Source organism: Takifugu flavidus, chromosome 15 (genome assembly GCF_003711565.1).
Source record: "Takifugu flavidus isolate HTHZ2018 chromosome 15, ASM371156v2, whole genome shotgun sequence".
Lineage (NCBI taxonomy): Eukaryota > Metazoa > Chordata > Actinopteri > Tetraodontiformes > Tetraodontidae > Takifugu > Takifugu flavidus.
The window spans coordinates 12,382,157-12,395,667 of NC_079534.1; the positions used below are offsets into that span (position 1 = coordinate 12,382,157).

At 49.4% G+C, this 13,511-nt stretch overlaps 2 protein-coding genes across 2 annotated transcripts in view; both read right to left on the reverse strand.

The window, feature by feature from the left end:
• The window catches only part of LOC130538396 (microtubule cross-linking factor 1), a 30,683-nt gene extending 23,530 nt beyond the window's left edge, over nucleotides 1–7,153 (reverse strand). Inside the window, 3 exon segments of the mRNA XM_057055891.1 lie at nucleotides 3,850–4,008; nucleotides 4,157–4,381; nucleotides 5,792–7,153. Coding sequence (XP_056911871.1) covers nucleotides 3,850–4,008; nucleotides 4,157–4,381; nucleotides 5,792–6,619 — 1,212 coding nt within the window. The 5' untranslated portion in view covers nucleotides 6,620–7,153.
• A 197-nt stretch (nucleotides 7,154–7,350) lies between these two features.
• Nucleotides 7,351–13,434, reverse strand: rab12 (RAB12, member RAS oncogene family). Its single transcript, XM_057055887.1, has 6 exons — nucleotides 13,030–13,434; nucleotides 12,334–12,394; nucleotides 11,281–11,419; nucleotides 10,941–11,030; nucleotides 10,663–10,767; nucleotides 7,351–8,938 (listed from the first exon to the last, which is right to left on the reverse strand). The coding sequence occupies exons 1-6, from the start codon at nucleotides 13,253–13,255 to the stop codon at nucleotides 8,831–8,833; spliced, it is 729 nt and encodes a 242-aa protein (XP_056911867.1). The 5' UTR covers nucleotides 13,256–13,434; the 3' UTR covers nucleotides 7,351–8,830.
• Between the last annotated feature and the right edge of the window lie 77 nt (nucleotides 13,435–13,511).

The following is a 13,511-nucleotide window of genomic DNA, read 5'->3' on the forward strand; positions in this document are numbered from 1 at the left end:
GATCTTTTATCACTCAGACACAAGGAGGCGTTGCCAAAAAAGTCTATTTTTACCGATGGTTCATTTGTGGATCAAAATAGGCGTTGCTAACGACTACAGATCCCAGCCCGGTGAAGCTCTGAACCGGTGCGACTGTGACACATCTAATGGGCGCGAACTCAGCAACAACCTTCCCTGACTGTCAAAACCAGTTTCATACACGTGGAGGTTCAGACTGGGGGTCATCTAACGTGCACGTAGAGTGGCGACACTCACACTCAACACCTCAACCCTCGTCACCTTACTTTTTGCATACAGTTGCAACAGTTGAAGCTACAAGCGACAGCGTGACTCAGATTAGCCAGCAGGGGGGCAGATCTGCCCTTTCAGCTGCCTGGGAGCTCCTCGGCAGCCCTCCCGAGTATTCTGGGATAGCAGGCTGGCAGCGAACCAGTGAGGTGTCATGTGCAGAGATAAAGACCGAGAGGACGCCACATGCAGAGGGCAGGAGTGGCGAGCGTTGCTCTGCTCCCATCAGGACACCCAGAGGAGACACACGGGAGCAGAGAATTCCCTTTGAGCGGGAAAATATTGCTGACGGATCAGGAAAATGATAGCGATGCTGCGTCTCCCGTGCTGCCAAAACAAATACCGTTGGTTCAGACACGCAGCGACCAGAGGGCAACGGCGGTGATGTAACCCGGAATGTAATCAGATGAGATTTCGCTCTCCCAGAATGATCCGGAGCATCAGGCTGGCGTCAGCCCTCTGACATCGACTCTTTTGGATGCTCAAACATTTGACTTCACCTTCCGTTGGAATTTCCAGTGGCGATGTAACAAACTTGGGTAACAAAGTTCTGCTAAGTTGGCATATTTGTCCAGTGACATCAGAATTGTTGGAGATCATCTCTGTCTGTTTTTGGTTTCCATAGCGATTTCCTGAACAGTTATTTTCTGTCAAACACAGGAAAGAGTTCACAGCGGCTGAGCCCGTCGTGCTAATGGTTTTGGGCGTAAAGACGTGCGTAAACCTGCCCTGCGGCCCCCAGGATGGTGCAGCATTAGCCTGACCCACTCTGGTCTCCACTAATGCTTCTCCTTCGCTAACAGCCGCCAGACAACAGACTGTTATTCTCTACTGGGGAGGGAAGGCGTGTTGGAGGAGGGCGTAGACGGCGGGGGCCACCGGGCTGTCCAGCTGGTTGCTAATGAGTTCGTCCTCACCCCCCTCCCGGGCTACTTTTCATTAACCAGCACTTGGCCGCTCGCTGTCCCTTTGTGTGCGCCAGAAAGATCACAAAAGAGGGGTAATGAGAGGGCGGGGCCTCCGCACGCACGCCGCCGTCTTTACAATTGGGCAGCCAGCGACCAAAGACAGCCAGATTTGAAAACGTGCGTTCCGACCAAACCCCAGCCGAGTCCTGAGCCGCCACAGAAGCACAGACGGAGGATCGTATTATCATATCATTGGGTGGAGGTCTCCAGTTTTCTGAGGATTTTGACGTCAAACTGGGCCAAGAATGGTTCCAAAGCATTTTCCTTTATGGCCTGTATTAAATTATCGATCATTGTTGATGTCCTCCTTTATTTAAAATGTAAATAAGTGCGGTTCAATAAGAAAAAAGAAGCACATACAGATCACCAAAATTAGCCTCCAAATGCTGCTCTAAGCATTCAAATAGGAGCATGATTTAACGGTGTCATGCTACAGACAGGTCCAGTTTACGTAAAGCTTTACAGGCTTCCTGTCTTGAACCAGTTTTAGCCCAAAATAGCTGAAAGATGCGTAAAAATCCTCATTTCTGTTATTTGAATGAATAATTAAATCATCAATTATTTAGACTAAGAGCAGAGACAACAATGCCATGGACGGCCGTCCACACACTGCTCCGGTTTACGACCCCGACCTGCTCGCCATGCGTAAAATAAAGATGGCGTTCCGCGCTACAGCTGGTGTTTTATCCACTTCATTTGAGTTCAGTGGAGAATTTCAAAATCAGTAAACAGAAATAATGTTTTCCAGAATGAACGTTTGGGCTCAGAACTTTACACCATGTTGTCTTTGTGAGGCAAGAATGTAAATTCTAATACATCACATTAATAAAATAATCAGGTTTTTGGATCGGAAGATGTGAATATCTCCATTCGGGTGTTACATCATTGTTTTTTCCCCAATATTGACAATAAACCTCAGCTCTCACTCAAAATCAACACCGTGTTTTTCTACCGACACGATCCATCAGTTTTAGAAGGGAGAAGATTCTAATTAAATCGTCTGAGTGTTAAGATTTACATACGAGCACATTTTCAACGTCCTTGACAAAAATCATCCGCCTCTCCGCAGCCACGTGCAGCCGCCGCGTGGGTGCGACACGTTTATGACGACAGCGGAGGCGTCCGTCCAGAATCCGTTCGTCTGTCCGTTGCAGAGCTTCTGCAGCAGACACTTTTATGGCGCAACGTTTGAATCTTCTCACCTGTTCGGCCGCAAACAGGATGTTTGATGCCCGGAATTCTGCTTTAAAGGTAGCAACATCGAGGGCTGCAATCAGGAGAACTTTCAGTTTAAATGATACCAATCCAGCAAGTAGGGGAACCCATAGAAGAAGACGACGAGTCAATCTGGTTGTGTGTCACTGCGGCAGATCCCCCCCCACACACACACACACACACTGGTGGAGGCAGCTATGAGTTATTAACTAGGTCAATGAGATTCCTTTACACTCCTTCGACGGGGAACCACGGCAGAGAACAGAAAGGGAAGCCGTCACGTTCTTCCCAGGCAGAATTTGGATCTAGAGAAGAGCTCAGAAGAGCCGCTCAGACGCGGGAGGAACACGGGCTCAGTCATTTAACTCGATTGGGTCTCAGAATAAACAACAGGTTGGGTCCAGAATGTCCCGGTGTCACGGTTGATAAGACCAGGCAACAGCTCATTTGGTCGGGTGGGAAACAAACGGAGAGCGCGTTTATTCAGGAGAATCAACAACCACCACAACGACGGCGACCTCCCAAACACGACAATCCTGCTCACGCTCAAATCCAGCAGGGAGGTTCGGGAACGCATACTGGACCTTAACAGAACACGCTGCTCCGTCCTGTCTTCAGGAGATGAGTTTGATCTTTGTGACCCTTTCTTAGGATTCTCTTAGTTAGCTCGATGTTTGTGAGCCTCCGATAACCAAAACACTTCAAATCGAGACACGAAGACTCTGGTTGTCGTCTGGTGCTGCCGCGCTGCTCCAGAGGTGGTTTGTGTTTTTCTGGGACAAACCGCGGAGGAACACGTGCGCCAAAAACAACATGCACCATCTTATCTCACCAGCACGGTCCCACCGGGGACTCTTCCGTCCCCGCCCCAGTCTGAGCCGCTCGATCGAAGGAGGACTGAAAACAACCCCACAGAAGTGGAGCTGATAAACAGCTTCAGAGCGTCACCCTGAACACGCGCCCCTGAACGTGGCGGTGCAGAGCCAGCTGGAAGTCAAACCAGCGACATGCGTGACCAGAGGCGGCTGCCAGAACCACGGAAAAGCCACCGTCCCGTACCGCCGGCTCTGGTATTAGCCCGTTTTCTGCCTGTTGGCAGATGGTCCAACCTGCTGCTGCTTCAGCTGATTAGACGAACCAATACTAACTCGTCCCCTCACGCGTTTAAAGACATCCTGCTGGGCCGAAGAGGAAGTTCAACCCGTTGGTATTTATAAAAGAGTGAAACATTTGCTAGCTTAAGTCGCCCATGTCTCAATTCAATGGAGACATCCTGTTTTATGTGATGGAAAGCATTGAAAACAAGTCTAAACTGTACTTATTTTAGCAGACGTTCATAGGACGGATGGTCTGGGGGATCATAAATATTCCCTCCCACCTCTTTGGTCCTCTCCAGCTCGTTGTGCAGCGCCTGCTTGGAAATCTCCGCCTCTATGATCTTCTGCCTGAGCAGCTCGTTCTCGTCCTCCGTCCGGCTGCGTTTGTCCTCCACGCTCTCCAGTTCGTTGTGCAAGCGCACGGACACGTCTTTCGCCACCTGCAACACACACACACACACACACACACCTGCACTGACATCACTGAGGTTAAAGGAGATTTAGTCCCTGAATGCTAATGGTTGCTAATGGTAATGCTAAGGCTAAATTTTCTCGTAATTATCACCATCGACCAGATCTGGTGCACACCTTCAGGTCCTGCTCCAGGCTGCGGAGCAGCTCTCCGTCCACGTCGCCCGTCTGCGCCACCCGCAGGCTCTTCTGCTCAGCCTTCCGCAGGCGGTACTGCAGGATGCGGCAGTTCTTGTTGGAGCGGTCCAGTTCCCTCCGCAGCTCCTGCAGCTGGTAGACCTCCTCCTCCAGGTAACTGTCCCGCATCTCCTCCATCTCCGCCCGCAGCTCGTCCACTTCATCCTGAGCGACGCGGGAGACGGACACATTTTCAGCTGTTTTTACAGATTAATTCCAGACATGTAGTCGAGCGTATCTCTGCAAATACTGCTGACTCGGCCCTTGAGGCTGCCAACGGAAGTGACAGGAAGTCTTTGTTAAACTGCACCAGGCTGAGTTAGAACAAAGTAGTACCATAATTAAAAGAAGGGGCATTATAAAACGTTAATATTGGGGATGACGTTCATACGCTGGCGTTATTACGGGAGATGAGATGATGTAACGGTACAGACCATCGGCTGGCATCACCAGAGGACCCGGTCCAGAAAGAAGGGCGCCTCTGTTGTGTCTTCAGTAAGCTCAAGGGTAAAACTTTGCCCCCGTCCTGAGGGCTCAGTGTGTCGGGGAGGGGCACTACAGGGATTGATTTGAAAACTATGGGATGTTGGGGAGAAGAGAGTGGCGGCAGATGAAATCCATCCTCATTAGAGGAGGCCCAGAGACCGTTATCTGAGGAGGACCCCTGTCGGACAGAGACAACGACCTTGACGGGTCTAATCGATGGCGGGGTTGAAAGAGGAATCGGAGGCGGTGCAGGAGCATCCTGGGAAGGGGGGGCTTTCAATCACAGATGTGTAAATAACAAGAGGAGCTAAACTGTTGGTTTTATGAAGCAAAGCCTTTCTCGCCTTGAGATTTATGACTCAAACTGAAAACACCTCACTTTTTCCCCACTTTGTTTTCCAGTTTTTTGGGATCAGCCCCTTAATGAGGGGCACTTTACCTCACCAGGCAAAAACTGCTCAGCATGCCTGATAATTATGAAGAGCGACAACTGCCACAGTACCCGTATCTCCGGAGAACATTGATCTTTAATAGTTTAATATCACGTCTTCATGTGACGCCGGCAGCCTGGAGACGCTGTGATGGGGGCTCCCAGACAGGGGAGGGGGGGGGGGGGGGGGGGGGGGGGGTTGAGAGTAGGAGGGTGTTTGAATCCAACACACATGGGACATCTGACTATTATTACGTCCTGTGGGACACGGAGGCAGCCAGAGCTGCATGATTAACTCACAGGGTGTTTGCTGCATCATCTGTTTGTCCCCCCCACCCCCCCACCTCCGTATGGGGGCAGCCTACTTTAAGGAGGAGGAAGGTGAGGACGAGGAGCATTCTGCATCTCATCTTCAGAGCCCGGAAACCTCTCAAACCCGACTTGACGGCAGTATTAAAAGCAGCCCGTGCACTTCACAACACAAGCCTCCATCAATAAAAGGTCAAAGCCAGGAGGGCGGTCCCGAAAGGTTACAAGGGACATAATGGATGGGGGGCCAGCGGGGGAACTTCTGTTCTCCATCTTAATTAGCATGGCATAAACCTGTCCTGTGAGGAGAAACATCACCCACCCATCACCTGTCCAGAGGACCATCCTACCTTGAGGTAGTCGTTTTCAGACCTCAGATCGTCCACCTCCCGCAGCAGCTCGTCTTTATGCGCCTCCTTCTTTCCCTGCAGTCTGTATTGTGCGATTATGGGGATTTTCTCCTGCTTGTGTTTGCCTCCGTGCGGCCCTGGAGCGGGCTGAGCCTGAAGCGCGCCCACCTTGGCATCGTGCGGGCGCGACGGCGCCTCGGCAGCCGCACCGGTTGCTTCAGCCCGGAGCGGGGCTTCTGCCGCCGGATGATCGCGGTCGCTGGAGCCGGTTCCGGACTCGGCGTCGCTGCTGGCAGCCAGCGCCAGCCTCTGCTCGTCCGACAGAGCCTCGGACGGACAGTCCGACAGGTCCGAGCTACTGTCGGTTTGACTGACCCGGGCCAGGGGCGCCCCGGTCGGCACCCTGATCGGGGATCCATGGCTGAGAGCGCCCGGGGACAGCGAGGCGGGTTTTCCCTTCTTGTTTTTCAGGACCGGGCTGTCCGGTTTAACGGGGGGCGCTTTGAGCTCAGCGGCCCCGGGATGGGCCACCTTGCTGGGCTTCTTCGCCGCAGAGGACTTGGCGTTACTTTTTGACGCGGCTGCTACTTTCTCTTTGGAGGCGGCTGTGTTGCGCCTGGAGTTGCGGTTGGGATGTGCCAAGGGCAGAGACGCCGGCTGCTTGCTCAGCTTAGGAGATTTCGGTACGATGGCAGGTGGTTTGGTGGAGCGGGAGTGCACATCCTTGAGGAAAGGTCTGGCAGGGGACGGCGCTCGGTTCAGTCTCTTCTTCTCCAGCTGGTGGTTCTGCGGTTTGGTGTCGCTTCCAGAGCCATTGGAGCTCTCCATTCTACAGCAACACCGACGGCGGGAGCTCGACGCAGGAAAAAACGATCAATCCACGATCCCCGACAGGCAACACCAGAAAAACAGGTAGTTTCCTCGGTCTTCTTCCTCGTCTGGGTGACGATTGCATCCTGCGCCGGCCTACATGTCCCTGCGTTCAGCCGGCAGTCATCGTGCGCTCCCTGCCCGGAGTCTCCTTGGAGGAAACGCTGCAATATTAAAGGGGAACACCGGGACGGACGGGATGATGGACAGGTTGCATCTGCAGCGGAGGCGCAAGTTGGAAAGAGACGAGTCTGCTCACGAACCCTCTTCCTCCTCCGCTGATCCCGTCTCCATCCTTCCGTCGCGCCGGGCTGTGATCTCGTCTCCGGTTCCTCGACCCTCCGTCCTCTCGGCTCAATCTGACATAAGATCTGCAAACGGTGCGGTGTCGAGATCGACGCCCGTGATTTCCAACGGGGCGCATGCGCCTCCGTGCCACACAAGCGCACCCCTTGTTGTCTTTGGGACCAGGTTTCGATACTTGTGGTGCGCATGTGCCCCTCAGGATTCGATCCACCACCAACAGACTGGTGATCTGCGCTCAGAAGACCAAATCAGGGCTGTTTTCTTAAGCTTTAAACTTCGATTTAACTTCGAATTTGTCGATTGAAATGGAAAAAGCTGCAGTGAAATAATGCAGCCGCGGGTCTCCTTTTGGAAAAAAAGACGACACAGAACCAAGACCAGACTGGTAATAAATATAGATATCTTTAATGGCACTTTTTTTTTAGTTCAACAAGACCTTTAAGTTATAAATATAACAAATCCACTTTAAACATGCCAAAAACCCTGTAACAGGCAAAGTAAAAAGTACACTTTTCAATCTTAAAGGATCCACCAAATTATTTAGATAGTTGTTTAAAAAAAAAAAAGGTTAGTAAAAGGCAGTTAAATTACAGGCCACATATTAGTGCTTAATGTTATAGTCTGGCCAAATAAAGTGTTTGAGTCCAAAACGGCTGTAGATATTTCTTATCCCTAACCTAAAGATGCTGATCAGCCTGTACAAAGGTCATGATCTTAGTGTAAGTGTTTGCTTTAAGCTTGACAGTAACATTAAAACAAATATGGACAATGAAAGTCAGTCAACTCCAAAGATAAATGTGATTCTGTGACCTCTGAACGAGCTTAATTATCCTCAGTCCAACTCTTCCTACAGCACCGAAACGCTACATTATTAATCTCAACTCATAAAACACCATCAACTCAAGAAATAAGAGGACCCCTTGCAAGTCTGTGGATAAAGGACTGAGCGTCGCATATTTCATGCTTTTAATTCATATTCTATGTGCACAAAATGTGATTTTTAATCTTAAATTGTTACCAAGTCTCCAAACTCATTTCAATAACAAGAATGAGCCTGGAATTCTGGAAAATGCCCCTGTGGAAAACACCGTCCCCTTAAAGGAAACTTCCCATCATCCACCTCGGCACCACTGTGGGGGAAGAGCGGCTACAAGCGAGGCGACGCCAGTACTGGTCCTGCACGTTCTCTGCATTACCAGCTAATGTGGATTGTAGTGCAAAACATTACATTTACACGGAGGGCAGATGAGCCTTTCCAGCCGCTTTAATAACCCTAGAACACGCTGAGATAATCGCCACCACGCCACCGTCCACCGCAGCATTGACACCACGCGCGATGTTGCCTCGAATCAAATCGTCCGTCAGTTAAAATACCCATTAATAAATTAGACAGGTGGGATTTTATCTTTTCCATGAGAGCTGGATGACACCGATGTCAAACCAACTGGGAGGATGGCAAAGTCTATGTACAGTATGTGTGTGGAGCAAAAAAACCCAAGATGAAAGTCCCGATCTTTCTTTTTTGATCTTTCCCTTCACTGTGCGACTCCTACCTCAAAGGCACCGGCAAGGGTGCCGTCGGTCCCGAGAATGAGGTAGTCTGGGGTCAAGTGTGGACAGACGGGTGGTAGACGGTGGGCGATTCCCCGGGTGAAAGTGTTAGTGACACGTCGTAACGAACACTTACAAATGAGGGGGGTAAAAAAAGAACAACAGTTTATATCGGTTTGTTATGAAAGTCTTAACTTACACCAGCAGTTCAGAAAACTCCCAACTGCTGCAGGATGCTGCCCCCTGCTGCTCAAAACGGGTCTCTGCGTGTGTGAGCGGACAGGGTTCGTGTGTTTTCGCGTGCTGGGATGCTCAGCAACAGCGCATGCGAGGAGGCGGCAATTCCGGGGGCACTTCCGGTTCAGGCTGCAGGGACAGGACGCTGTTGGAAAGCTCCTTATTGGGAAGTTCCAGGGGCATCTGTTAACAGGAACCACAACAGAGTAAACAGCATGAAGGTCATTTGTTTACACTTGCTTTAGCTCCAGAACCTCAAAGAATTCCAAATAACCAATTCAGTGTATTTATTAGTTACATTATAACCAGGGGTGGAACTCCATTAAAAAGAATCCAATTAGAGGCTGTGTAATTAATCTTGATAACTGACAGAGACGTGAATATTGCGGACTCAAGTCTTTTTAATGTCTGTAAAAAGCACATTTAATTACATTTTAACTGAAAACAACAGAAAAAGAAAATCTCCCTGGCCAAAGTGGAACAGACCCAAAGCTAAAGTGCCATTTTAAGCACTTTTGAAGGTACTTGGAGTTTATAAGTTTCCTCCACCCTTTTGCAAACGAGGCTATAACAGTTGGATCAATGTTTTAGTGCAAAGAACAACGAGCCGGTTGGCCTCCCGCTACCCACGCACTCATCCTGTCTCCCTCCCTTTCAGCCAGTGACCTAGACAAACTGGCTTGTTGACATATTCAGAGCTCGAGGCAGCTCGTGACCTGCTGAGAACAGCCTCTGACGCGGGACAGAAGGGGCAGGGCTAATCAGAGCCACGCGGGCCAGGACAGACAGCTGTGAGTGGGCCCCCGCTGGATTGGACCGCCACCGCGGTGGGCTGTCTGTCCCCGAGGGGCTCCCTCATCTCAATCAGTCTGAAGACAACCAAGAGGGAAGGAGGCTCTTTTCCTGCGTCGGCTCCTGGTTTTCACCCCGTTCCTGCAGCAGGACCTCAGGTTTGGTCCAGACCTCTACTCCCCTTGCGAGACCCTTTAAACCCTTAAAGCAAAGTAGCCATCTTGAGCCATTCACAGTTGAGTTTTACCAGCTCTGATGGACTCAAAACGACTTGTTCGCAGCAAAACAGCCTTTTGAGAGAGATCATCACCAGCATTGAATTCCACCTTCTGGAAACATCTTGTGGCTCTTTTTCGTGCCGTCTTGTCGGCTCCTGGGTCGTTGCTAGCCACTGTAGCCACTCTCAGCCAGGCGGCAGTGACGCTTCAGCGATGGTGGGAGGCGTCTTGCTGCAGCCATCACAGTTTCTGAGCTGCCTTTTCCAATTGTGGTGACCTTGTTGGCTTCTCCATTCCTCTGCTACAGAAGCTGCGATGCGTCCACTGTCAGCGTCAGAACGCTGTTGAACTGCGCTTGAAAATGACTTCCTGTGCAGCAGTTGAAAAGTTGAACCCGCGTTGCTACCCGTGACACATTTTCAAACCCTGGATCTTCCACCACTCACAGGGGTCTACAGCCCAGAGCTGTCCATTTTGAGAGTGAATTTGTGAGTGTAGGCTAACGTTGGTTCTGAAACCAGTCATTTGATGGAGTTTGGGCTGGACGCCACTTGTTCGTACCCCTGACCGGGGCTGCTAGCGCTAACAGCTACGGCGGTTTCTGAGCTCGCTTCCCTTTAAAATGGCACCGTGGGGTTGAAGCGATTCGGCCGTATGCAAACCGAGTGTGTGTGTTGGAGCAGGAAATCGTGCACTGACAAATGATCCTCGTTGTTTAAATAAAAACTGTGATCAAATGCGTTCATTTTGTTAATTAATGATATTAAACATGTTGATGTCCCACCCCTAATTATAACATTGTATTAAAGGGATTTTTCTTTACTTCTCATTGATTATTTTGCAAAACGTCCTAAGATGCCTTCACTGTCAGTCAGAAATCTTCCATTCAGACTCTACCTTACTAATGATGTCATCCACGAGCTTCAGGAAGATCTCATCAACGTTGAAATTATCCTTTGCACTCGCTTCGCAGAAGCGCATTCCACTTATTCGAGAGGCAAACTGCAACCAACAAGAAAAGGGAAAAACAACAACAATAAAACTGTAAAAATATCCTCAAAACTACATCAAGAAAGGAAGATGCAGCGTGTTCATTTTAATCCCTCTCATGCCAACACTCATGGCTGGTTTGAGTCATGAGTGCTGCAACTGATGAGTGTGTGTTTAGAACCCACCCTCTCTCCCTGCTGTCTGGAGATAATGCGATCGCTCTCGCAGTCCAGCTTGTTCCCAACCAGGAGCAGCTCGGCCTCCTCTGATGCGTACTAAGACAGAAGAAGAGGCAGGACGTCAGCGGCCTCTTTTCACTCATGCCGAGCAACGTTATTGGAATATAAACAGCAATTATGATACGTGGTTCTACAATAAAGCAGCTAAAAACATCAGAAATCAGCGTCGGGGAGTCAGGCAGACATTTACCCTTCAGCCGGCACCAACTATTCAACAAAAAAATGGTGCTTCAATTCAGAAACCAAATCTCTAAAACATACTGGACAAAGCAGCGAGACCGATCACCTTGTCAATCATTTTCATCCATTTGGGCAGGTCGTCGAAGGACTCCAGCTTGGTGATGTCATAAACCAGCACAATTCCCTTGGCACCTCTGTAGTAGGCTGATGTGATGCTGTTGAACCTCTCCTGGCCAGCAGTGTCCCTGGATAAAATAGACCCAATATAATAGTTCGTAAAAAAGAAATAATCACCTGCCAACGAAGTATGGAAACAATAAAATGGAGAAATGTGATTTCATTTTGTACTATGAACACCCATCGGTACTCACTATATCTCACTATTCCCTCAAGTCACATGACTACATGTTATCACGTTTTAAAATCCAAAATGTGAACAAAACGTTACCGCTCATCTCAGCAGCCCAACAGGCAGAGCGAGCTCTACCGGCTACTGTACTTTCAGCCAGACAGTTTCTCCCTGGTCCCCATGTTAGTCACAATCAGTGGTGTTAGTCGCGGAGCAGCGCACAGACACGCGGCGGCACGGCGGAGTTAGAGGCACAGCGGGTGGAAAGATAGGCGCCCAGAGACGAGAGCCGCCGAGGACGTGACCCTGAGCAGACATGACACAACGGCATGAAAATGGCACACGGTGAAGAGGGGCGGGGATGCAGAGGGGCGGGGATGCAGAGCTGCGCAGGTGGAGGGAGCATCCGTGAACAGGACAGATGCGACACAGGTGAACAGTAACGGCGCCCACAGATCTGCCCTCACTCTCCGGCCCACAGCGGGGGTCATTCCCCTGCTCTTTCTGGCCGTGATCGTTCAGACGACGCCACCCCGAACTGGAAATGTGTGAGCCCCAAAAGTCCAGAGTGAAAGTGGACAGAACCTTTACCATAACCAACATGTACCAGACTATTCCTTACACATTTGTACAAATAAAAATGCCAGAATCAGACCCATTCTGTCTTTAATGCACACAACTGTGGGTGTTTAGCTTATCTTATACAACCACGAACCAAAGAAGCAGCAGACTTTGATGGTACAGACTGGATGAAACATTGAAGCTAGCATGTTTTAGAAGAAAAGAACCAGCGACCCGTCTTCTACTCACCAGATCTGGAGTCTGATCTTCTTCCCTCTCAACTCCACAGTCTTGATTTTGAAATCAACTCCTAAAGGGCAAAAACGTGCACAGGTAAAAACACTCCTCACCCTTTTCAAACTGCAGAGCTATATTAGTAAGCTGCTGGGTTTAACTGGGACTGAGCCATAGCAGCTGCTCCTGTGTGGCTATTTTGAGATTGCACTGTGTTGTTTTTGTCACAGGCTTGTTTACCAATACCTCAACTTGAAGATGTTTGATGGGATGCAGGATAAAACCTGCATCCGTTCATATCTACATGAGGTCGTTTATTATTGCATACAAGTGAAGGTAATAACTACTAGAATCAATATAATGTCAAACACGTAATGTGCAAATGTATGTCTAAAGAGGTCTCTTAGGAAAGTAATTGCATCCTGATTTGTGGCTCAATTGCGATTTATTCTTCAAAATTTATCTGGAGTTAAACATTTGGGAATCAAAACACTTCTCAAAACATTGAACGGGATTATTCAACTTGTGAATTACTCATTAGTCATGTCGTTAATTTAATTTAACTCCACCTAGAACCGCAACCTCTTTTAGACACAGCAAATTGGTACAAATTTATTTCTCGGCCTGTTGCTTTGGTCCAGTAAATAGACGGAGCCCTGTCAATAAAAAAGTTGACCAACCAAGTGCCGTAAACGCACCACCGCGCCTCACCTACGGTTGACTTGCAAGCTTCACAGAAAGTATCGTCAGTAAACCTCTCCATGAGGCTGGTTTTGCCAACACCGCGAGAGCCGATTATAATAATTTGAAGTTTAAAGTCAGCGGGCCTGGGAGGTATCTTCCTGCGGCGCGACTGAGCACCCAGCGCCGGGGACGCGTTCGCGGATCCTCTGCCGCCACCGGCGGCCCTCTGTGGAACGTCATATCTCAGATCCATCAGTATTTCCACATTGGTGAATGCAAATTGACAGGTGGGGGAAATAGTTGTCGAAAAAACGAGGAAAGGCCTCTAGTGCCAGTTAATTTTAGTCTCCAAAGAAGTTTGAGAAAGTTTGTCACTCGCCCTCAGTTGTGGTTCAGCCATTAGCGTCGAGAAGCCGAATGACGTCACCGGAGCTTCCGTTTCCGTTTATTTATTTACAATAAATTAAGCGGTCAAATCGAAGACTCGAAGTATGTCACATAGTCACAGG

What these genes read in the sequence shown, in the direction of transcription:
- rab12 (XM_057055887.1), bottom strand. Translation starts at nt 13,255, where the DNA reads ATGGATCTGAGATATGACGTTCCACAGAGGGCCGCCGGTGGCGGCAGA. An exon ending in AGCTTGCAAGTCAACCGTAG is followed by an intron (nt 12,395 to 13,029) that starts GTGAGGCGCGGT and finishes TTTGCCCTTTAG; the next exon opens with GAGTTGATTTCAAAATCAAG. An exon ending in TGGATGACATCATTAGTAAG is followed by an intron (nt 8,939 to 10,662) that starts GTAGAGTCTGAA and finishes TCCTGTTAACAG; the next exon opens with ATGCCCCTGGAACTTCCCAA.